This window comes from Emydura macquarii, unplaced genomic scaffold (genome assembly GCF_026122565.2).
Source record: "Emydura macquarii macquarii isolate MOO-44397 ecotype Brisbane River unplaced genomic scaffold, CSIRO-AGI_Emac_v2 contig_1146, whole genome shotgun sequence".
Taxonomy (NCBI): Eukaryota; Metazoa; Chordata; order Testudines; family Chelidae; genus Emydura; species Emydura macquarii.
Window position 1 is genome coordinate 19,647,701 of NW_027131283.1, and position 27,193 is coordinate 19,674,893.

A 27,193-nucleotide genomic window follows, 5' to 3' on the forward strand; every position below is an offset into this window, starting at 1 on the left:
CCAGACAGCTATAATACAGCAACAGTCTGTCCAAGAGGCAGGTTTTCAGACTGAAATGATTTACATGCAAGCATAATGATTTACAACAGAGTTAAGAAGCTTTTTAATATCAAGCCTTTAGTGTGGGTGACCTGTATGAACTGTGCAAGTCTATCTTCAACAATACATCTTTGAAACTAAAATGTTTCTTTTAATTATTTTCAAAAGTTCTTTATATTGGCTGGAGCCAAAACAGCAATCACTAATCACAACTCAAACTTTTCCAGTTTTAAGCAGGAATTCTGCTGGTCTTAAGCCATCCCAGAGACAAACTGATTTCAGTGCCTATAGTGAATTACATTATAGGAGTAGAACTTCTGCTTTCAAGCTGATGATTTGGAGATCTAAACACTGAATCACCAACACAAACTCAATCCACGAATTATCATTTATTTTAAACGTTAATAAAATTCAGAGCTAAATTATTTAGTCCGGGAATTATCCCATAGGACCAATATCATTATTTCATAGGAAAAGGCTTTAACCCTCATTAAAAAAAAATGGGAGGGAACTCAGAAAATAAATATAATTAAAAAAGGCAAAAAAAGTTAATGTTTTAACATAATATAATGTTTATATTATTATTGAAAACACCACTGTTATACAGATTTGATTGCTATAAAATACTATTTATTGCATTTGTTTTCTTTTTCTTGTTGCAAAGGGTAAATGTTCTGAATATGCACACCAGTAAAACAGCACTAAAAATTGAATGTGTCTAACCCCTTGCAAATGTTTCTTTCAGGTCTCCCCTTTGACACCATTTCCAATTATTGCCAATGAAAACAATTCTTATCTATATGCATTTTTCTTGGTTCCAAATTACAGCAATACACAGAGTTATTGCTGACAATTCAGTATGTTATTCTCCAGTAGTTCCTTTGACTTTAATTGCACTAATTCTTATTAATCATTTATTATTTTTATTGTGGTAGCACCTCAGAGTCAAAGCCAAGATCAGGTCCCACTGCATTAGGCACCACACAAGCACATAGTAAGAGCCATTGCCTGCCCTAAACAGCCTATAACCTAAATGGACAGGACAGACAAAGGGTGGGAGAAAGGATGTATTATTATCCCCATTTTATAGATGTTAACTGAGGCACAGAGAGATTAAGTGACTTGCCACGGTCACACAAGAAGTCTGTGGCAGAGTCAGGAATTGAAAGCAGAATGCAGTCCCAGTCCAGTGCCTTAACCACAAGACCATTTTTCTGAGATTTGGTGCAACTGGAATAATATTTTTATTTATTTCACATGGGCAGCACATTCTACCTTTGGAGAGCCATCATTCTCCATGATATTTCAGTCTGATTTGGCAGTGAGTCCTTTGACACTATCTGCCACTGTAATATTGCCCTTCCCTTGCTGTGATATACAACTCCATAAAATGTAACCAACTACAAAATTTGAGTTTATGGTATTGTTAGATTCAGCATCTGAAGTAGTAAGGATAATTAAACATGTGATTTCCAACAGTAATAAAATAACTTTCAGCAATTAATAATATGGGATGGAAAACATATACAATTAAATTTTCAAAGTCAATATTGGATGAAACAAGTTATACAAACAATGATATCAACAACAAAAAAATCAATACAAGTAATATGCTTTTTAGCTGTAGGTTAGGCTAGAGGACAGAACTAGGGACATTGAACCAGGAACAACTGAGTGTCAATCCCATCTCTACCACTGAATCAATATGTCCCTTTGGGGAAGTCACTTGACTAGAACCAGGCTCTCTATCCAAAAAAGGGGGCTAATACTTATTTCTCTCACAGAGCGAGGTGAAGATCGTTTTATATTTTCAATATTTTAAAATTTCTCCAAAGTTTCCATCATTCCATGTTAATCAACCTGAAAACGGTCTCATCTACGAAAAGTCAAGTTTGATTCTAAAAGATGGAGAACTAAAATGTAGAACGATACTGGACAGTTTTATTTTTGAGAACCAATCTGACAGGCTTTCAAGAATATAATTTGGCAGGCTTTTACAAAATGTAAACTATTAAGGAGAGGGTAAGGGGTCTTGCTTTCTTCCCAAAGAGACACCATTAGTTAATTGGCTGAAAGTGTAAAAAACAAAACAAAGAATTCAGGCCCCAATCCTACAAAGACGTCCATATATGCTTTACTCTCAGCACTTTGAGTAATCCCACTGATATCATAACGTGTAAGTTAAGCACATGCATAAATCTCTGCAGGACTGAAGCTTTAAGTAGTTTGTTTGTGAACTCTCTGGATAATCACATCTTCAAGGATCACATATCCTAAGAATAGGAGCTCAATGGTACAATAATTCATAGATTTTTCAGGTCAGAAGGGACTATTGCAATCATCTAGTTTAACATCCTGCATGGCACAGGCCAGAGTACATACCTGAATTAATTACTACTTCAATTCCAATTGCTGCGGTTGAACTAGGGTATATGTTTTAGAAAAATATCTAATCTTGCTTTTAAAATTTCCAGAGATGAAGAATCCATTGCAACCCCCTGTAAGTTTTTTTAATGGCTAGTTACCCTTGCTGTTAAAAATTTGCACTTCATTTTCAGTCTGAATTTATCTAGCTCCAATTTCCAGCCACCGGATCCAATTATATCTTTGTCTGCCAGACTGTTCTTCAGTTTCTTTTCCCCATATAGGTACTTATAGACTGATCAAACCACCCCCTAACCTCTCATTATTAAGGTAAATAGACTTAAGGAACTCAATGTCTCATGATGAGGCATGTTTTCCAATCCTTTAATTATTCTGATGGCTTTTCTCTGAACCCTCTCCAATTTTTCAAAATTCTTCTTGAATTTAGCACACCTAAACTGGACACAGTATTCCAGCAGTAGTCCCACCAATGCCACATATAGAGGTAACAAACTCCCTACTCCTACTCAAGATTCCCTTGTTTATACATCCAAGGATCTCATTTGCCCTTTTGATCACAACATCAGCTGGCAGCTCATGTTCAGCTGTTATCCCCCATGAAACTTAAGGTTTTTTGTTTTTTTTTTCCCCAGAGTGACTGCTTCCCAGGCTAGAGTCCCTGATTCTGTAATTATGAATAACATTCTTTGTTCCTAGACACATGATCTTACATTTGGCAGTATTGAAACATACATTGTTTACTTGTGCCCAGCTTTAACAGTGATCCATATCATTCTGTATCAGTGACCTGTCTTCATTATTTACCACTCCCCCAGTCTTTGTGTTGTCTAAAAACTTCATTAGTGATTATTTTATGTTTTCTACCAGATTATTAATAAAAATATTAAATACTGCATGCCCAAGAACTGTCCTTGCAGGACCCTACTAGAAACACATCATTTCAATGTTGATTTCCCATTTATAATGACCTTTTGAGACCAATTAGTTAACCAGATTTTAATACATTAAATATGTACCACATTGATTTTGTATCATTCTAGTTTCTTAATCAAAATTTCATGTGGCACCAAGTCAAATGTCTTAGAGAAATCTAAGGATATTACAGCAACAATACTATCTTTATCAATCAAACTTGTAATTTTATGTAATCTAGAACTTTTTATCAAGTTTGTTTGACAAGTTCCATTTTTATAAGTAGCCATTGAAACAACTTATCAACAGTTGCAGTGGAGTCTTCATCACTGACAATCTTTCAGAAAAACATCCAGTCTTGATTTAAAGCTATTTTATTATTCAAAATGGAATTAATACAGGGAAGTCCTCCTATTTCCTGTGTTACACAGGAGGTTCAATTAGAGGATCACAATGATCGCTCCTGGACTTATAAATGCATGAATTAATCCCTGTTGACTGGTATTACTTATATTACTTTCTTTATTAATTGCATTCTGTATTAGCGATTCCATTATATAGCCCAGGATCAAATTCCGGCTGACTTTACCTGGGTTATCCCATTTACCCTTTTAAATACTGACACAACATTAGCTTTCTTTCAGGCTTTTAAAACATCCCCCGAGTCCCAAGAGTTATTAAAAATCAACATTAATGGCATTAATAGTCCATTGGCCAGCTCTTTTATAACTCTTGGATGCAAGTTACCTGAACCTTCTTATTTAATAGATATTTAATATTAGTAGTTGTGCTTTAACATCTTTCTTAGTTACTGTTGGAATGGAAATAATTTCATCATCATCATATGAGGAGGATATCATCTAGGTTTTTCTCCAAATACAAAACAGACAAATGTATTGAGATATAAAAATATTGAGAAAATGTAATTTATTTTATTCTGCCTGAGGAAGGCCAAGTTTGAACTGGGGAGAAGAGCAATTTTAGACTTAAAAAAAGGTGCAAAAAACAGAAATACCCCCCTTCAGCGGAAATGAGCCATAAGAAACTTAGGCCTGGTCTACACTGCCACCAGCAGTCGATGGGAGACACACAAGCTATGAGGAGGTGGTTTAATCGCGTCAACTGGAGAGCACTTCTGGGACTGATCCCTGCTGCCGCGGCAGTGAAGACACACCCTTAATGTCAGTAGGAATGAGGGATGGGAGCTTTTCAGATGCACCCCCTTCACACCTTAAATCTGGGGAGGCGAGGCAATGTTAACTCATGTCTCATCCACAGGCACCCTGCCATTTGGGTTGCAGGAACAAGAAGTATTACTCTAGTATTTCTTACAGAAATAAAAAAGGGAGAGTGGCTGAATGGGAACTCTGATCCAGCTAAGCAACTTCTCTTTCCTCTGTATTGTCTTGCTTTTCCATCCTTATACAAAACCTTATATTGTTTTTCCTTCCCTCTGATGCTCTGCACTGCTCTGCTAACCTTTGCAGAGTAAGAGTGAGAAATCAAAATGCTTGATCTCTGAAAAACTATGTGTTTAAGCGCTGCAGTGAAAGAAGTCATTGATAAACGTAATTAAATATTTTTATGCAATGATAAATACAAGCTAAACAAAAGGTAGTTTTATAAAACTGCATGTTTCAAAAACTATTTCTATTTTATGCAAGTACTTACACTTCATCCATCACCATGGTACTGACCATTTAAAATGTTAAGTGACCCTAATTATGAAAGCAAATTGAATTGAAGTATCAAGCAAAGTAATAGATGATTGTCATAAAAGATTTAACAGTAAAAACTGGCAGTCTATTTAAGAGAGCCACATTTTTCCAACAAGATGTCATCACCTTATCCTGCAGTTATTTTCTCTTGAAATAGACACACATCAAAACTGTGAATCTGAAACACCAAACTTTGGAGGAGTTATAATCAGGATCTGAGCTACATGGCTTGGGCATATCTCTCGTAGCTTTCTCAAGTGGTACAATATGAATTATTTCCCTGCGTCCACTCTTTTACAGCTGGAGTAGAGGCTTTGGATTAATATACCGCAATACATTTTTCTGCCGCAAACAGTGCTCCTCTCAAAATTGTTCTTACATCACTTCTGATAAATCACTGAAGGCTAATGCTGCTGACATTCTCTGCTTTGGCAAAGGCCGCCGAAAAGGTGTGTGTGGGGGGAATCAGTGGGAGTCAATCCATAGCTTACCTGTGTTGCTAGTTTGCAAGAGCCACTTCTCCTCCCCAGCTGAGTACACAGCTCTCTGCTCCTCTTTTACATGGCTGAGTGTAAAGGGGCTAAGGCTGGCACAGCCACTTCCATATTCTTCCTCTACCTTGCTTTGTTGTTCTTTTGCGATAATAGAGCTCTGCCACAAATTTCGGCTTGATGCAAAGCCCACAGATGTTAATGGAAATATTTCCACTGACTTCTATCAGCTTTGGATCAGATCATTAATGCACAACTCGTTATCAGCCTCCCTTCAACTAAGCGCCCTTCTCCACCCTGTTACCTTCTTTGATGCAATCTGCTTATAGGTTTTGATGAACAGGCCTGGATTCTTATGGATCCTGCCACCCACTCAGCAGGGTGTATATATCTGCTTTTATTTTTTTCCCCTATGAATTTAATTGGCGGTGCCTCCACCCCCTTTGCTCCTTTCTGGCAGGGTCACCAGGGGAGCTTGGGAAGAAAATGCTAACCACAGGATAAGTCCTATTTACTTGCCAGATAGTTGGAGACTCCCAAGGAATAACACAACCACATACAATATATTCCACACAGCCATTATATTAAACAGGAGATAAATATAACATAACAGGGTAAAACACTATTCTTAGAATCTCCAGTCACATGACCTGATGTCACAATTGTAAAATTAGTGTCCCGTTGGTACGCATACTTTGATGGGGCCCTTGATAACCTGTGGCCACAATATCTTCTGGGCAGTGGTTTAGCAGTGTGGCTGACTGGGTTCAGCGCAGCCCAAAAGACTCACAATTAGGACAAGGTGGTCAGTCCCTCTGCAGCTTTAATAGGCAGCAGATGATCAAAATCCCCCAAATCCTTACTCCCTGGCTTGAGGACACTGTTCAGGGAGTAGGGGTTCCCCAAACAATTTCCCTAACTAACTAACTAACTAAAAGATGATGCACTCACAAGCTCCGGGAATGATCCTCAAGGTCAGAGATGACTCTGGACTTCTCAGTCACTGCAGAGGCAGGGATCCTCTTCATGCTGGCGTCAGGCTGCTTCTGGTCCCAGGATTTCCCCTCAACACCAAGGGGTGCAGGGCTCAAGGTGCAGATTACAAAACTACACCACAAATCCAAACTTCAGTCTCCCGCCCCGGCACACTCACAGCAAGCCGCGGCCCTAGACTAGCAACCAGAGCAGAGCTTGCCATGTGGTGACTCTCTCACCTAGCAAGCTGGAAGCTAACTGAGCCTGCTGGGGGAATTTTCCCAACAATGCTCTACAATCTGAGACACTCCTTGGAGCGGGAAGGGCTCAAGCTGAGAGATCTTGCTTTCCAGTACCCAGGGGCCAGTTATCAGGAGGAACCCTGCATGCAGGTCTGGCATCACCAACTCCCACACAGCCAGTCTTGCTCCTTTCTGCCCTGGCTCCAGAGTGCCCCCAAATGACCTCTCCCCTTTCCTGAGCTCCCTTGGAGGGGCATCTCCATCCCTATCGGTTGCCGGGCAGACTCTGAGTCTGCCTTGACTCCCCCTCCCTGAGCTACCAGCACACAGAGCCCCAGGAATCTAGGTAATCTCCTTGGGGGTTACATAAGGGTATGACCAGCAACATATACCTGGCATAGCTCCATGGCTGAAGAAGAGCAGCACACTGAGTTGGAAATATTCGATGCTGTAGATAAACTAGCCTTCCCCTGTCCTGTCCCTCCCCACTCAAACACCCACTTCAAACAGCACTGAAACAGACTCTGCCCCCACCTTTCCAGATAATTATCCTTCCTTCAACCCGCCACTTCCCATCTTCCTGGTCTCCCTCTCAAAATCCTAGCAAGGTCTGGAGAGGATGCTATTGGCTACTGGTTCCATTCCTCCCCACAACCCAGCAGCTGTATTGACTCTTACTACACGGCCCTGCCTGGGCTTTTCAAGCTTAATATCCCCCAGTCTGCTCCCACTTGGGAGTTCAGCACCTCAGGACTAATCCTCTCCCCCAATCATTCTCCAGGAGGTATCAGCGAAGCTTTGCTGTTTTATGGCAGAGCTGTCAAGATTCATACCATTCCCAATGGACAGAAGTTAGACGTGGAAAAAATAGAAGATGCAGAAGCGTAAGCTATCTATCTCAGTCACTACTAAGTGACAGGGAGGGTTTCTACCGTGCATCTAGGGACTTCATGCACATAGGGTCAGAAGAAAACAACGGGGGTTGGGGAAGCTGAGCCTGTCTGAAGAAGGCATGGATGTGTAAGGGAGATTCCAGGACCTGCCAGTAGACACACCTCAGCATGCATATGCAGCCTAGCTTTTAAAGTATTAACCAAATTGATCAAGAAGTCCTCAACTTTTTAATTTGTTTTTTGCAGTGCTGATGCCTTGTCCCTTAAGTCTTTCCTGTCCCCCTGGGTACAGCTCCACCTGCAATGGTACCCAGCATTACTTCAGAGTCATATACCAATTTAAGAAATTAAGCAGATTTTTACCCTCCTAGTATCCCCCTTTAAGTTCAAGGGGCCTCAGCAACAAGAGGGAGGGAGGGGTTATTACAGCTAGAGATAGTTTGGCCTTGTGACAGATAAAAGCAGCTGATAGCTTACATGGTGGGTTCTATGTATACCTCCCTTCCCAACCCCCTTTCAAATGGAGAGGGAGGAGGACAGGGCACAGTATAACGTATCTTCCTGTGCGGACCCACAAATTCTAGAACCAACCATGAAATGAACAGAAAGTTAATCTAATTTAAATAAAGCTGCAGGGGAAATTCAGGCAAACAGCATGCAATTGCCTACACTGAAATTTGTACATTCACACATTCTATTGAGAATGTTTTCAATCAGTGAAGAGACAACCCACTTCCACAAAGACCATGAAATAACAACAGTCAACAAAGAACACAAAGTAAAGATAAGTTGAAAACTATGCTTGGATCATCAGTTTAATACTGATTCCGAGGAGTAAAGCTACCTGCTGAGTCAACACTATGTTCCTATGACCACTGGAATTTTCCTTGAAGATCTTTCAGCCAACTACTTCCCAACATATACCATTGTTCTGTTCGTATGATCTGACATCTAAATAGGTGGGATGGTTGTGCTAGGCGGGATGGCTGTGCTACTATTCTCCAGTGCTATATGCCTTCCTTATGGCTCTCCCATTTGTGTGTGTAGGCCTATTATGACTTCATATAGGGGATGTATAGGTAAATAATAGAATTTACCTGCCAATCTACTGGCAATCAGTGCTGCGCAGAGTACTGTTTTAATATGCCAGCTGATCATTGGAATGCTAGAGTCTGACACCAACAGATTAAGCTTGTAGATGTTGGTGATAAGAGATTTCTCAATAGTAAGTATGCAACTCTGGCATTCTGTCTCAAAGGAAACATGATTAAGCACAAACCCAACCATGTTCAGAAAGAGTTGCAAGATGCATGTGTTGCCTAATCCTCTGAATTGACTTAATCCTGAATTCATAACACAGCCAACTGGTAAATTTGCAGTAGTGCATGGTGTTTGATATCTGATAGTGAGATCTTAAATGACAAAAATGGCAAAAAGCCCAGAAACAACAATTACAGGTGCTAAAAAAGCTTGTAAAAACAAACAGAAACTTATAAATATTGGTGCAATTGGGCTCTCTGCAATGACAAATGTAAAAATTCACTAAATTCAATGACAGAATTTCAAGTGAGTCTACCATTTTATTCTAATAAACTGTCTAAGCTCTAAATATCAATAGAAATGTGAAAATGGTAAATCAGGCTTACACTAAAATGCTCAAAATGATTACAGTTCCTCCTTCATATACTATAAGCCTTCTAATTTTTTGGTATCTCATTTCTTCAGTATACCAAAAAAGGTAAAGATTTTGCTTGAAGCCTTAAGATTGCATTTAAGGTAAAACAGTAAATATTCTCTTTCTGGTCACTTAGAGAATTTTAAAACATTCTATCAGATTAAAAAAATACTGAGCGTTATCCTCTTGCTTGTAATTTATTAGCTTTTTGGACAAATGGATAAACAAACCTTAAAGGAAAAGGCACAAGGTCTTGAATTATACAAAATAAAAAGGAGGAATATCCTCAACTTGACCCTTCAATCGCCAAATTTTCCTTGGTCTTCTGACAAGTACCCAATTTTGCCTCCAGTCCCTTTTCAGAATGTCAGAAGCCCACCACCCTGAACTACCAAGCTACCAAATTCTCCTGCACCCTACAAGACAGGTTCACTAGTTCCAGCTACTAAAAATCTGCAGTCCCATGACATAGCTTTCAACAGGACAATCAATAGTAAGAGAAATATCACTATCTGCAGCCAGTCAGCCTCCAGTACAAGTGATTTTTAAACATTTCTAGTGGCCCTATTGCTCTATTTGAAAACTGCATAAAATTACTTATAACAATAAGCAGCATGACATATTAATTCTCCAGCTGGCCATAAAGAGCTAGGCCCCCAAATGATCTCTGGAACCTAATTTTAAAAATTAAAAAAAAAGAAGAAGAAAAAAAAAAAAAAAAAACCCTAAAACACAACTTTAGTTTATTTCTTTTTTCTACTTATTCTCATTGTGTGCTTTTTTGCTGCTGGGAACTTCAGCAATGTCCTGGTATTCTTTATGTTCTGTTTTCAAAATTAATAACATGCAAATCACAAATAAATACTCCACATTCAGAAAAAAAAAAGAATGGAAAACAGCTCTCATCCTGAACCTTTAACTAATGCCAAACCATAAGTCAACATCGGGCTTCTGACCAAACATCTAAAACAGTTTTTGTGACTCAAGGCTGATTGTCATCGATAACTAGTCTTCATGATTGATAATTATCCTGGACAACAGTAAAATATCAATACATATACTTCCATTTTCAGCTTTGATAAAGCTGTAACCAGAAGGGAAAGCTTCATCCCTTTCCTTGCTTTATAAAAAATCCACAGACATAAGTTTACTTAAAGTGTTTAGAATGAAAATCAGATAATTTTCCCTTTGCTCCACAAATCTACATGTATTACTGAAAATCACAAACCGCACTGAACTTCAGTGAAGTAGGAGCTCTACTGAATGTACAGATATATTAAGTTCTGGAGAGACTGAACTGTTGACCTCCTTTGTCACTAAAATATCAGTTAATCATACAGCTCAGCCATTAACAGTCACTCCGAAGCAGCAGCCAATTTAAAAGAACAACTTCTAACGTACAATTGCTAAAGCACGCTAAGTGGACAATTTTAAAATACAACATATTTTATTTCAGCCTACCACAGGAAAGACAGATTGCACACACCCTGTTCTGATGCCAGATGCTATCCTCGAAAGGAAAATCTCACAGGAAGACATTCTTTCCTTATTGCTTCCTATTAAAACATCATCTCACTTTCTTTTATTTTTATTTTAAAATGCTTATGTGAGCATTATGAGGGCAGACTGTGCAGTTATTCTGCAGTAATCACACACTTCAGCTGCATTGTGAGGAATGAGATGAGGGCAATTGCCCTCAGCCACCAGAGGCAAGTAATTAGAACTCTCTCTAACCAAATACACCTTGGAACAAAATACTGTTCTTAGCAAATAGCTACAACCCACTTAAAAATGAAAACAAGACTAGACCCACACTCTAAGGGAGGATAAGTTAAAAAAGAAAATCAAGTTCTGGTTAGTGTGTTCCATAGTCTCATTTTAGTTATTTAAAAATACTCAGTTGTATCATATGTTTGTTTGCTGAGTATTACCTTTAATTGCCCACACATGGATGCAATTCGGTTAAATATCTAAATTTTCAGTATAATGACATCACTAAATTTAAGCTCCAGAAAAATCAGTTACACAAACAACTTTTTACAATACTTTTACTAAAAAATATTTTTCCTGTATTAAAAATTAATTTTGTTTGGCATCTTATAAAAGTCCTCCAGAAATCATTGGTCACTGTTCTAACTCCCCATTAAGAAGACATGAAAGCTCATTTACCCACTCTTGCCACCTGATAACTACAACATATTCTTGATGCTCAAACTTGTGCAATCGTACCTCAAAATGCAAAAAATGTAAGATTTTCTGAAGTGAAACACAGATCAATAACATATTATTCTGAAATGTCATGGCATTTGTAAATACTGAACCCACAACATGTAAAAATCATTTTCAATCTCCTCCCAAATAAAGCAATTGTTTATTCTTGAGGTAAAAGAGTCAATAACATATTAACAACATATTCTTACTGATAATTCAATGTTAGTTATCACTGGTACCTAGAACATAAACATTTAAAACCCATCCAATGAACGTTCAGTAATGAGTGTTTCTTATCCACACAGTAAAGCTTCATAGTTTCATACTGACATTTCATTTATTTCTGTATTTGATATTACATGGTAATCAATTATAATTTGTTTCAAAATTGAACCTGAAGCTAACAAAACATAAAGAAAGACAGAACTGAGAAAAGGGGAATACGGATAGTTTTCTGAAAAATAAGCAGTCTTGTCGGAAACAAAAAGAAGAATTCTCCAAAAACAAGACACCGCTAATAGTGGAATATAATAAAGCATAGTAAGTCGCCTGACAGTCACCAAACTAACACTACTAGCAAAGGGTATCTCACACTGCTTGCTATTTCATTACTGGCCTTATTCTTGTTTTTTTAAATCTTCTTTTAAAGAGTTTGATATTAACATTGTTTGCTTTCTAAAGGTGAGGATCATATCAAAGGTATTTTCTTTATACACACACACACGCACACACACAATTTCAGATAAATTTTATATTGATTTTGCAAGTTTTAAAACTACAACATAGTGGCAGAAACCAAAGGAAAGCCCTCCTGGAAGAGAAATGCCTGTCTTCACCATTACTGGAGATGGACGAATGGGGAAAAGACCTGAAAATCATATTCTAATCCAGATCCTGTCAATGACTCACTATTTTACCTTGGGAAGTCACTGAATCTGTCAGAGCCTCAAGTTGTCATCTTTTATTTAAAAAACAGGTACCTGTGCTATCATGGAATTAAAAGCACTGCAAATCACATTGCTTATTGTTTTGATGTTTTAATATTCAAGTCTATTATTTGCACAAATGTTTATCACTTTAAGTATTATTTTGATCTAGTCATTCCAAAAATCAGATTCCAGTATTTGGCTCATCAAGAATATATTCTATTTTATTTTTTATAAATGTGTATATTTTCATATTTTAAAAGTTACACCACTTTGCTTCCCTTAACTGGCTAGCTAAAGGGATGTCAAGCCTCTAATATACCATGACCTCGCCTCTGACCTCTTTCGTATTAGGCAGCCTTAGTCCTTCATATATTAGGAACAGAAAAGTATACCAAATGCTGTCTGGGAAGAGATTCTAGGTTGTGTTGCCTTAATAGAGAAGCTGCTTCAAATTTCTACACTATATTTTTAGAACAACGTCTAAATATTTAAGAGAATTGAATTGAGACTTAATCTAGACTAGATTTCAAAGGCTGTTATCTGACCTGAGATAGAATCCTTTCACTTTTCAAGAGAGCTATATACTAAATTAGAAATAAGATCACCTATTTCAAATTTCAAAATTGCCTGCAGTTTCAGAATTGCTCTAGGCGGAGAGCTTGTTTGTTTAGGGGATTAAATGAGCAGAGTGCTTCAGCTCCTAAGAAATGCAGTGTTTAGTTTCAAGAGTATCCGTACAGATGGTCTAATTTACTGGAATGCAAGCTCACTGACCTGGTCAAGTGGAGGACACTTATGACATTAGCTCCTAACTCTGGGGCTGTTTTTTCTCCAGAGTAACTGAACAGAACGATCACACATACTAAGATGAGCATTAAAATAAAATGTCCAGTCGGAATCCAGGGCTAATTTGTGAATGAAGATTTCATTCTAGCACTGCACCACTATAAAATATAGAAGACTTGAAATTAAGCAATGTGGCTGCCTTTTCTTACTATATTTTTAAGTAATTTTAAATAACATGTTTGCCAGCTTTTTTGTTACATGAAGTCTCACAGTCAGACTTGTCAGCCTTTTCCCTGACACATCCTGGCCAGCCTCTCTCAGCTCACTTCCCTTCTGCCAGGGCATTGTGTTAACTGGCCTCTTAATCGCAGGCTTAGCCTTGGGAGACTAAGACACCCTAACCTCCATGAAGCCAACTAGGTAAATTCTCGAACCAATTGATGGCCCAGCCATTGTTGTCTTAACTCCACTGAAGCTCAGACTAGAGAGGCTATCTAGATTATTGTTTTACCTTTCCTGAGCTCCTTAACACACCTCCTTTACAGTCTCCTTTGATTTAACTATATGCATTCAGACATTTGATCACAGCTTCCTAGCTCCCATAGTCAACGAATGGAAGCTTAGGTAAGGTAACCCCAACAAAGTGGCACAAACAACTTTCAGACCTTTGGGTTGCCAGGGAAAGATGAACCATTTCTCAACACCATCATCATTACAATGAACACAAACTGGCAATAAATAAATAAATAAATAAATAAATACATAAATCAGACCTCACCTGCACATTTGGTTCTGGTGATAAGTGGTGGCCCTGGCTGGCCGGTTCCTCCTTCTCCAGGCCTAGTAAGGAGGACTCGAATTTCATACTCAGTGTCTGGGTCTAAGTGCCACAGCTTATAAGTTGGTGCATTTACAGCATGGGTTTCTGTCCAGGTCCCAGACGTCATCCGATACTCCACTTCTTTCAGAATTATAGGCCCATCACCAATTATGGAATTAGCATTCAGCTGAATCAGCAAGTATGTAGGCCCAACACCAAGCAACTGGGGGGGTGCTATTGGTCGAGGTGGTTCTGTAAGAAATTAAAAAATACACAGTGAATAAAACAAATACTAGCAAAGTTCATGATATATTAATATATGTACAGCTGAAGGCCTCTCTCAACAAGGAGAAGTGTCTTCCATGCCAGAACTGAGTAGCAAAGCCAAAGCAATACAGCTTTATGAACAGTAGACTATATTCTCAACTGGTCAATGTAGTTCAGTGTAGCTCCACTCAATGAACTATATTTATTCCATCTAAAATTCTGGCTCCGGGGCTCTACTACTTTATAAGATCCTTATCTGGTAACATTTCCTGAATTATTGTATATTACTTCATAATAATTCACGTATTTTGTAAAACAAAAAAATTGGAATTTCAAAACCAATTCATTTCATTTTATTGAGAGAAGCTATGAACAATTCCTACAGAAATAGTTGCAATGTCACGTTCCATTGCCCCCTTGAGAACATCTCCAAAAAAGAAAAAAAAACCCAAAAAACACTGCAGTCCATTTCATACCTACATAATGCAGCATAAGGTGGCAATATGGAAATACATCAAAGCCATTCAGAACCTTTAGAACTGAGCAATGCTGACTGGAAGGTGATAACGTAAAAGATTTATAACAATATATGGAATTATTTATAGTTCCTCAATCAAATAACTTATCCTGGCATTAAAAATACATATATCTGAAATGGATCCACAATGCAAAAAACCCCAAATTTAATATATTTTTAACAAAGCTGTAAAGTGAAAGTTAGCAACAGGGGACTGAAAAGGCAGGAGGAAAAAAATCTATGAAATTTCTACCTAGAGTAGCACATAGCCTAGAAGTGATTTATTTTAAGAAACAATCAAAGCAACACGTACTTTTCTAATAAAATGAATCCACTGATAAATACGGAAAGTTCATTTTCATTCCAGATGGCACATATTTCGGCTAATTTGTTTCAGTTAATTAGGCAACAATGGTAAATTCAATTCTCACAGGGGTTTCACACAGCAGCAGTGCAGAACCAACAACAAAGCAACTCCAAGCAGGTAGAGACATCTGGTGGTAAGTGCTTAAAAAATAAAGCTAGCCCCACCCTATTACCACCCTCTCTCCTCCCCCAAAAAGAAAACACCACATCTTTAAGAAAACGGAGTAGTTACAAGTGTGACTCTACCTTTGAAAAGTTACTATGTAAAAATTCTTAGTCAATAAATCATCTCCCTGTGCTTACTCAGAACAATGATGACCTGGACAGGATATCAGATGCTTCCCAGAACCCTTTGTTCAATTTTACCATCATTTCAAAGTGAAATTTGGGGTGAAATTTCTTTGCCCTTCAGCATCCCTGCCAGAGATGACACTATGCTGCAGCTACGAGATATTCTTCTGGAACAGCATATTTGCCACTTTTAAAAAGGATCAGATTGCCCTAATAACAAGTATTTATAAAATTTTGCCAGGAGGGATTTCCCATGAGCTTCTGTAAAAGGGCTGCAACCCCAACCACTGATATCATGTTACACAATTTGAAAATTGTGCTATCATATGAATCCATGAAATCTCATAATGGGAACAGCTGGAATTCTTTTCATTCACCCTCCGTGACAGACTTAGGACTGATTCAGTGATGTTCACAAGTGCTACACAGTTTAGTTCAAGACAGTGAGGAATCTCAAGTTTCTGAACTAATTATTCATTTAATTCTCCCCCCTCCCCTGATTTTCTGGCAGAAACTATGCATAAACTACTTTGGATCTTTACCTGAATCAAACCTCAGTGGTGTAGCATAGCTTAATGATGGGAGTTCATTTCCTGTGGAACTAGCATATTAAATGTCAAACTAATGAATTCTAAGGTCAGTCTTATAGAAATCAACATAAACATTGAGGAGAATGATACACCACCAAATCTGAGTTCTGAACCTCTACAAAGTGAAGCTATGTTTAGAAATATATACTTTGAGTAACAGCATGATTATTACAAGTGAAACTATGCATTAATGAGACTAATATACCACTGCATATTAAATTTTTATGTTGGATGTAAAGTGTATTCTTACATTAGCATAAGCATTTTGTTTTTAAGCTCTTGAGGACAAAGACTTATTTATAAAGTCTCTTCCCGTATCAATAAATTATGCATGAATTTTAATCAGTTAGCAAATGAACAAGTAATTGTTCTGCAGCAGCATTAATATTCTTCATAACACAATACACTATCAGACCCAGAGGTGTGGTGCAACCAAAAATCCCTAAAGTACACTAAGCGTCAACTGAAGCATGCAATCCCAATATAGCAGATAAACTTTTCTGATGTTACCCAATTAACTTACTATTAATGATTCTCATTCATTATTCTATAACAAGATCTATCAAATATTCCCCAATTATCATTTCAAATGGTATAATCTCCTTTTATAGATCTAGTAACCTGAAATTTTTACGGCTTGAAAAATAACACTAACAATTAGTGGATGTGTTATGGTCATTATAATGTTGTGATACCATTTTCATTACACTATCAGATGTATACAAGACAACCCGAACGATGGGCTCTCAGGTTGGAGGCACTGAATAAATCAGCACACGGTTCAGTGATCCTGCAGGATAAGGGAGTATGTGGTTTTCTATTCAAGTGGTCCAATTCCTATACAATAAAGAACAATCTCTTGCCAAGGGAGCTGGAAAGAAGGTCGGTCCAAATGCAAAGCCTTTCAGGCTATAGAAAGAAATAAAGGCAGTAAGCAAGAGGGGATCCCAAACCAAGTTACCCTGTCAAAAAAGTTCACTCTGGGTTGAAGCATACAAGAATTTATCCAGAAGTAAATACAATATTTAAAGAGGAAAAAGATTGATCGTTCAATTTGTGATTGATATCTCAGAATTAATAATTATTTAATTGTCACATCTGAGAAATTATGAAAAAATTCAAATGACATAAGCACCCATTTACATACACTTGTAAAGTAATGCACACTGGAAAAAATAATCCCAACTAAAATACAAAATGATGGGGTATAAATTAACTGTTACCACTAAAGAGAAAAAGCTTGGAGCCATAATGGATAGTTCCTTAAAACATCTGCTCAATGTGCAGTGGCAGTCTAAAAAATCTAGCAGAATATTAGGAGCCATTAGGTAAGCAATAAATAATAAAACAGAAAGTATCATAATGCCACAATATAAAATCCATGATACACCCACACCCTGAATATTGTGCGCAGTTCTGGGTGCCATATCTAAAAAAGATATAAAAATAGACATATCTACAAAAGGTACAGACAATGGCAATGAAAATGATTAGGGGTATGGAAAAGCTTCCATACAAGGAGAGGTTAAAAAGTCTGAGACTGTTCAACTTATAAAAGAGATGACTAAAGGGTAGATATAATAGAGGGCTATAAAATTGTGAAAGGTATGGAGAATGTGAATGAGGAAGTGTTATTTACCCCTTCACGTAACACAAGAACTATGGGTCATCCAATAAAATTAACAGGCAGCAAGTTTAAAACAAACAAAAGGAAGTACTTCTTCACACACCACACAGTCAACCTGTGAAACTCACTGCCATTGGATGTGGTGAAGGCCAAAAGTATAAATGGGTTTAAAAAATAATTAGATAAATTCATGGAGGATAGATCCACCAATGGCTATTAGCCATGATGATCAGGCATGCATCCCCATGCTGTGGATGTCCCTAAACCTCCAACTGCCAGAAGTCAGGACTGGATGATGAAATTGCCCCGTTCTGTTCATTCCCTCTTAAGCAACTGGCATTTGACACTGTCAGAGACAAGATACTAGACTAAATTAACCTTTGGTCTGATTGGGTATAGCCATTCTTATGGCCAAAGAGATGCAAACTTTTCACAGCAAACAATTTTTTCATTGAATTTAAACTTTAGTCTTGAAATTTCCATGAAACCACAAATGTGTTCAATCTTACATAATTTTTATGCAAAAATATTTCAACCTCGGGATTGTTCATGAGCTATTCAATGTGATCACTGCTTTGAGTAGATATTTGTAACATAAATTCCAAACTTTTCACATAGGTCATAGATGGTAGTTTCTTTCCCTTCTGTGGTGTATGCAAATCTAAGAATCAGGAGTGAATACTTTCATTTATGAACGAAGGATTAGCTTTCCATATTGTGCACTATTGCTTAAACTCAGCCATTTTGTTGAACATTGCTCCCAGTGAACCTGGCTGCTAGAATATCTGCAAAACATAAAAGCAGCACAAACTTCTAAAACAATTAAAATGTGAATGTTCATGCATAATGTCTTGCAGTATTTGACCAGCTCAAAATGTCTGAAGCTAAATTAATCAAAAATTAAGACTGACACGTGATAAGTATGACATCTCCACTTTGCCTATCTGATTAGCAAATCAGTATGTTCAAATCAGTATTTGAATGACATTATGCATTAAATGCACTGAGATATTTAGGCACCACTGAACAGAGTAAGCATGAAGCATCAACTTTAATGATGAATGTTCTTGCTATTAAATGGTTGCGTCACATCCTTAATGTTACACATTGTGTGTTAACAATTAATTATGTATCATAGGCAAAATATGCAACCAGGAAAATTACTCATGATTTTAGTATCATAAATGGTATTATAAAACTAAAACATACGTGCTGGCAGTACATACTACAACAATACTACTACATTATTCAACATTATTTACCCAGTCCACTTGTATGTTCTTTACTACATTATATCACTCACACAATCCACATGTACATATTATATATCAGCCCCACATTTCCCATCCAGTACAGAACATATGCCCAAACTTTGGGTGAAGCAGGAGAGTTAAGGTAACATTTATGTTAGTGGTAGCAATTTGCAAAAACAGTGTTGCCAATTTTTATTATTTTTTCATAATTCTTACAGTATTTGAGGTTTTACTGAAAGCCCCAGCTCTCAGTCAGGTGATTACATGAGAAGTTCAGCATTAAATATATTTAAAAACAAGTTTTCAGACCTTACGGTTCCAGGAAAAACATCAAAACTTGAAATCGTGGCCTGCATGCATTTGAAACATACAAAAACCAAAAAGGCACATTAAAAAGAAATCCAACACTTATTTTTAAAATCACATTTTTTTAATCCAATCACATGCTTTTTAGGCACTCCTGTAGCTTTGAATACTTACTCTTCCATTTGAATAACTGGGCTCATTATCACAAACAACAAAAACCAAAATTCCAAAGCAACGTCTCTTATGTTCCTAATATAATGACATTGCAACCTGCAGCATCAGTATGTTTAAAATATTCAAAACGCATAATATTGTGCCAATATTCAAAAAGGGTATGCAGGATGACCTAGCTAATTACAGGCTGGTTAGCTGGATATCAATTCCAGGCAAAATAATGGAAATGCTTATATGGAATTCAATTAATAAAGAATTAAAGGATGGGAGTATAATTCATTCCAGATCTTGACAAACCTGATTTCATTTTTTGATAAGATTATAAATTTTGTAGATAAAGATAACTGCAGAGATATGCTACTGAGCTCAGAAGCACTGAACCAAGGCTGCACAGCATACCAACACTCAGGATACTGCATTTTGTCTGCTGGTTGTTGGTGTCAAGATTGTGAGCTACAGCAGCAGGGTGTTTAAAGCACCCAGGATTACCCACATTGGTCTGGACTGCTCCCCAAAACATTTTGGATGTTGAAAAAATGGAGAAGGTACAGAAAAGAGTCACAAAAATTATTTGAGGGCTGGAGAAAATACCTTACCGTGAGAGACTTAAAGAGTTCAATATGTTTAGATTATCAAAAAAAAAAAAAAAAAGATTGAGAAATGACTTGATTATGGTGTATACATTCCTTTTCCCAAAAGAGAAAATCCTATATACTAAAGGGCTCTTTAATCTAGCAAAAAAGGCATAATAAGAACCAATAGCTGAAAGCTAAAGCCAGACAAATTCAGATGAGAAATAAGTCACAAGTTTTTAACAGTGAGAGTGATTAACCATTGAAACGAGTTCTCAAGGGAACTGGTGGATTCTCCATTTTTTGATGTCTTCAGATCAAGACTGGCTGCCTTTCTGAGAGATATGCTTTAATCAGAGATGCCATTGGGCTCAATACAGGGGCAAATGGTGAAATTTAATGTCCTGTGTTATGCTGGTGGTCAAACTAGACGATCTAATGGTCCCTTCCGGCCTTAAACAATAGAAAATGTGGACATTAAAAGCCATACAGAAATTTTCAGCAAAAATATTTGTTTTTAAGTGCTCCTGTTCTACCAGTGAAATAAAATATTAAAGCTTAATAGAAAACATTTCATTCATTATTTCCAGCAATGTAATTTTTGTCTAGAAAGCTTTGTACTGATGGAAGAAAACTAACTGATACTGAACAAAGCAATTTGCCATCAGCTTTATAACTACTTGAAACACACATTGGCAGGGCTCTAAATTGCTGAAAGAGAAACTGATGTAGCTGTGCCTAAACAACTCATTCTCCCAGTGTCAGGAGGAGCTAGAGGTGTGTGCGCGCACAGATGGGGTTGTGGCGTCTCCTGGGGGAATTACAGTAAGGAGCACTGAACAGAAGCTCTTGTAGCCAATTAAGGAGCAGTGGTGTCAGACTGCCTCTGGGACTTGCAGGTGTGAGGTAGAAAGTGTGTGTGTGGGGGGGGAAGGTGAAGGGGATGTTAGAAGGGGAAGGCTCATTTAAAAAAATTAAATTTCAAGAAGATTATACAAAGAGCAGTTTGTCAATGGGAACTGAGCACCTAACTCTATTAAGCTCCTTAAAGAATCCCAGCCTACGTTAGGATAAACATAAAATAAGATGTCACTACTCTGTTTTATATTGTTGAGACCAATACATCAAGAAGCATGTTGCTTTCTGAGATTGGTAAATTACCATTGGATAAAGATACACAGAAGAGAGTCTATAAACTAAAGTTTTATCAAGGCAACATTAACAGGCCAAAACAAAAGAATTCTCATGCATTTATTATATATATATAAATATCCCTTGATATACTGCTCAAAAGACCCTTGCCTGGCTGCGTTCCCTTTCATGGGAACTCTAGTTTATACTTTGGTCCTTTGAAGACACATGATAGTTGAAACAAGAAACATACAGACTTTGTAGAAAACTTCCTAACCAATCATTCTTTACTCAAAGACAAAGTATCAGAGAGATACACATCTATGCAAACTAATAAGACAGAACGGTTACTTAACTCATAAATGCTGTTCTTTGAGAAGTGTTGCTCATGTCCATTCTCAATTAAGTGTATGTGCACCACATGCACTGGTGCTGGAAATTTTCCCCCTAGTAGTATCCGTAGGGCTGGCTCTAGTGCCCTCTGCAGCTCCACGCGTATGCACTCGGCGACAGGGTGCTGCCGGCCCCCCTCCCTCTCAGTTCCTTCTTGCCAGAACTCCGACTGCGGGGAAGGAGGGTGGGTTGTGGAATGGACATGAGCAACACATCTCGAAGAACAACAGTTACGAGGTAAGTAACCGTTCTTTCTTCTTTGAGTGCTTGCTCATGTCCATTCTCAATTAGGTGACTGACTAGCAGTATCCCCGGAGTTCATAGATGTGTAATTTGTAACACTGCTCTGCAAAACCAGCATCGTTCCAGGCCTGCTATGCGATGGTGTAGTGGGACGTGAAAGTATGAACTGATTACCATGTGGCAGCTGTTCAGATGTCTTGTATTGGGACCTAAGCTAGGAAGGTTGCTGCTGATGCCTGGGCCCTTGTTGAGTGGGCCGTCAGGGATGCTGGAGGAGCGACTCCCACCTGTCTGTAGCAGGCTCAAATACAGGCTGTGATCCATGCTGAGATTCGCTGGGATGACACCAGCTGCTTTTCATCTGGTTGACAATCGCAATGGAAAGTGGCCTGGATTGACAGAAGGGCTTAGTCCTCTTGATGTAGAAGGCTAAGGCTCTCCTAACGTCAAGATGGTGTAGATGTCTCTTCTCGCTGGAACGGTGATGTTTTGGAAAGAAAACTGGAAGAAAAATGTTTTGGTTGACATAGAAGTGGGATATCACCTTTGACAGGAAAGCCGGGTGAGTCATAGTTGGACCTTGTACATGTAGAATATTCTGTAAGGGGGTTCTGAGATTAAAGCCTTAATCTCTGAGATTTGCCTCGCTGACATGACTGCCACCAGGAACGCGACGTTCTACGATAGGTGTATAAGAGAACAAGAAGCTAAGGGCTCAAAAGGGTGGCCCAATGAGCCTGGAGAGGGCAAGGTTCAGATCCCATTGAGGGACTGGGTCCTATACCAATGGGAAGAGCCTTTCCAGGCCTCTGCAGGGAATAGAACTGATTGTACTTCCTGTTCCACCAAGTAGTGAAGAGGCCCACTCAGGGAGTGCCCCAGCTCTGGAAGATCAGACTGACCAGCTCTGGGTACAACAACCACTCACGGTGAGAGCAAAAGGATCTGCTGAGGTGGTCCGCTAATGTATTCCTGACCCCAGGAAGGTGCACCGGTTCTAGGTGAATGTTGTGGCTTGCCCAGAAATTTCACAGGCGTAAGGCCTCCTGACAAAGGACCAGAGATCGTGCTTCCCTTTGTCTGCTGATGTACTACATCAAAGCTGTATTGTCCATGAGTACTTGAACGACCTTGTTGGAGAGCTGAGGCAGGAACACTTCATAGACTAGTCGAATGGCTCTGAGTTCCCTGACATTGATATGCAATGCTAGCTCATCTCTGTCCCTTCCAAGCTTCGAGGCATCTGAATCCAACGATAACATTGGCTGCGGGGCTGCGAAAGGCACTCCTGTCATCATGCAATGTGGTTTTGTCCACCACAATGAGGAGGTAAATATCTGTTTCCAGGTAGTGTCTGGATGGGGAATACCCAGCCGCCAGTACTACAGCACGCTGCTATAATAATCTTTTAAGGCCTCCGTCAGCCACACAGCACCCTGTTAAAATTATCTTTTAAGCACCCCAATGGACTCTGGTAATTGCTCTGGTGCCTGGCTGCTTAAAATCAGCCGCCAGTCTGTCCACTTCACCCTGCCATTTTTCTGGCAGTGTTTCCCCCACCCTTTGCTTCTCAAATATTATGTAATGCACAATATGCAACAATGACAATGGGAATATGTGCCTCCCTGAGATCCACCCTAGTCAAGAGGCATTGCTGGCACTCTTTTCAATCTACCAAACGCACATTCCGAGTCATCCAACCTGCACCTGCTCAGATGGCAGTTAAATCTTTGTTTGCAGTGTACGGCTTCATGAGCTAGGGAAGCAAAGGGTAGGTTAGGTCCCCCAGAATCACTACTGGTATTTCAATCCCATCACCAGTGTGAATGTGCCAGTCTGAGAAGAAACGCCCAGCTTGCATCTGTTGAAAAATCCAGTATTCCTAAAGATGTTCACATCATGCACCTTTCCTCAACAGACAATGTTAATCTCAGTGAAATGACCCTGGTGTTCCACCAGCACTTTCATAATTATGGACAAGTATTTATGTACTCAGTGGCAAGGCTGGGAAGTGCTTGCATAATTGGGACATGTGGTCTATCACCCACCTCAGTTCAGTAAGCCCATGGCTTCAAACTCCTCTACTATTTCTGTGCAAATTGCCCAGAAATACAATCCTGTGCAGCAGGGGATGCTTAATGGACATGCACACCTGGCTGACAACTGCCTCCACTGTGGATTTTCAACCCCAAACTGATTACCCACCTGTATGGACAGCTGTATGGGCACGCTTCCAAAGCGTGATTCCCACCCACTTTTCCACTATCAAAGTAGTTCTCATTCTGATTTCTCAGTGCTCAATGACAGAGATGAGCTCAGCACACAGATCTAGGATGTGGCTGGCTGGCTGAAAGTTCTGCAGCCACTGCTGAACATCCCAGATGTGCACCACAATATGAACCCACTAGTCACTGCCTGTTTCTCAGGCCCAGAAATGCCACTCTACCACATGGAGCCTGGTCAATGAATGCCTGCAACACTAAACAATCTTCATGCACTGTCTGACATCATCCATTCATTCTCTTTGGTGTGTCCTGTCTCATCTTCATGGCGGCACCACCGACCGTTGTTGCAGTGGTAGTCCCCAAAATTCCACCAGTACAGAAGAATGGCAGGCCCTACCTCCAAAACAGAGGTGAGAACTCTGTTGATCTGTGCTGGATCCATATTTCTGCCAGCACAAGGAACCGTACGAATTTTAAAAACATCACAGAAGTTATGGGATGGAAAAAACATTATGGGATGGAGGAAAGGAAACTATGGGAACTTGGCCCCAAACTCCCATAGGTCACTAAGCACAGTGCTCGCATCTCACAATGCACTACCAATCGCCCCAACAAGACGTTGTGACAAATGGTGGTTCGTGGCCACTTAGCTGCCTACCCTTGGTGTGCTGCATTTTCTGCTGACATAGCATCTTGCAGTGAGGTTGTGCTGCACCAGGAAAAGCAGCCAAGTGCACATATGGCTTTAGCAACTTAGCAATTTCAACAACTGTAAGGCAGCAAAACATCTGGCAGAAAAACATTTTAGGATAAAGGTGGCCCTAGTCGTCTCTTCCCTGTCAGGGGCTCTCCTCTGACTCCTGCAACAAGCTCCCTTTTGCTTGTTCAGGTTAGGCGATCAGAATGCTCCCCCTTAGCCCTTTTCAACAGCAGCCTCTAACTACTTATGTCTTTTTTCTTTCTTTTCTTCTGTGGATTTTCCTTTGCTCCAATATCACCCTTACAGACAACCTGGGAAAAAGTTTCTCCAAAACTGCAGATATCACATTGTTCTAATATAGGGTGCCTTCCAGGTTAATGAGTTATTGGCTCTTGTTGCACTGCCCTAGCCCAGGCCTGTCAGCAAATGGCTGATTCTACATACCCCGATTCAATGATACAGCAATTTCATAAAACCAACCAAAATTCAAAAGTTTTACACAGATAATTTTTCCAAATTGTCACAACCCTCATATGTTTATATTTTTCAGATAAACAACGTAGAGATCGTTCAAACACATTTTAGCACTCTCAGCCATTCATTTGTGTGTACAAATTTTAGCTGTTATGATCAGAAAGACCTAAACAGCATGAGATCTATCACTCTGCTGCAAAGTTCTAGCTGTCCTTCCAGCACTGGTAGTTCCATGATGACTTGCTTCATACGTAGGCTTGGAAGGATTATATTTGTATGAGTAAATGTCAATAAATGTTGATTTCACCACACATGCACACACAAATCCATTGATAATTGAAATTGACATATAGGAAAAGTAAAAAAAAAATGCTGCTTAAGAAGTTTTTAGAGTTGGCTGTATGGATATTTGATGTGTATATTAGGACCTGTGACGGTGAAAAATTGTGTTTTAACTGTTTATAAAGCTTTAACTCGTTAAATCTTAATGTCTATTGCCATTAAATAATTATCTGACCCTCTCCTCCATTATTTGACCCCCCCCTAATTTCCCCACAATTTGAAAATTTAAATTTAAAAAAATAAAAAAATGCTTATGGATTGGTATCAATTGAAATTATAAGAAAGATAAAAATTGAATTCTGCCAAGTCTATTGATATTATATGGGATATACACTTCCTGTCATTTCAAAAAGTAAAATTTACCCCTCAACTGCCCTGTACCTTGTTGCCAGTTGCTTGCCCTGACATGGATACACAGTACCTACAAAATGTTACTATTTAATTAAAGAAGGTAGTTGACTGGAACAAAAGAACACTTTCTAAGCAATTGCTTAGTGACCAGGTGGCATCAAGTGATTTATCCAACTCCTATAAATAGGCACAGCTATAAACTGGCAATAATTCTTATTTGTCTTTATTACCAGAAATAGGGAAACTGAAATAATTGGTCTTAAACACAAGCATTTTAACATCAACCTCCAAAATAACTTGGTAAAATTCAGTTATGTTGTATAAAGAACCTGTTAGTATGGACACAACAGAAATGGCAAACTGAACAGCAGCCCATGACACTTTGCATAAATTATGGCCCCACTGTACTTAGCCACAACAGCGTCAGCCTTAAATTTACGGTCTCTGGAAATGTTGACACTGAATGTGTCACAGTTCACCTCAAACTTTCAAGCACCTGCATAATATATCAAGTTTATGTATGAAGTACAAAAAAGATTGTACAGCTATAAAGTGTTTAATCTTTGTGACACAGTAGTTACTGACCGCCCGAAGTGCTGAAACAAGAATTATTATTTCACAGTGGAAACTGCTAACTTCTGCGTAGTGATTTCATATCCTATGTATCACCATGGCATTTTATTCACCTTGATTTGAAACATCATTGCAATCATTTTATTATCTGCCCTTAAATAAAAGAAATGGTGTGTTGCGATAGCACTGTCAGCAGAAATGGTAAACAACATTAGGCTCATGCTCAGTGTATATATGAAAATCAAAAAGGTTTTCTTAAAAATTGAAGTTTGTTCTCCCCCACATCTTGTAAGCACAGACACACTTCTGGTATTTTAGGATATCATACTTGCCATCATACTAATCAATTATAAGTGGATGACTTTGTTTCTCAAAAAGATTATATACTGTATAATACAAGACATTTATACAGGACATTACTTCAGAAAGCAATGAATGATACACAGTATTTGGTCTACATGAAAGAAAATGTGGTGACCATAATGTGTTGCACTGCATATAAAGATGAAGATTTTGTTTCAGTGTAAATGAGCCAGTTGTAAAGCTAACTCAATTTTCATAACAATTACTCCATTCTCCCTATACATCAGTTAGTCCCATGAGATCTCAACTTGTAGGGTATTGCTAAAAAGGAACATTCATTGCAGGTTAAGAACAAAACAAAATCCTTCTTCAAAAACTGGCACCTCCCAAAAATGATTTAGACTCCATGAATACATGGC

At 38.6% G+C, this 27,193-nt stretch overlaps 1 protein-coding gene across 6 annotated transcripts in view; it reads right to left on the bottom strand.

Moving 5' to 3' along the window:
• Positions 1-27,193, bottom strand: part of PTPRK (protein tyrosine phosphatase receptor type K) — a 546,210-nt gene that overhangs the window by 194,595 nt on the left and 324,422 nt on the right. For all 6 annotated transcript variants that reach the window (XM_067546724.1, XM_067546722.1, XM_067546723.1 and 3 more), the window contains one exon: positions 14,035-14,328. In XM_067546724.1, coding sequence (XP_067402825.1) covers positions 14,035-14,328 — 294 coding nt within the window. The remainder of the gene's footprint in view (positions 1-14,034; positions 14,329-27,193) is intronic.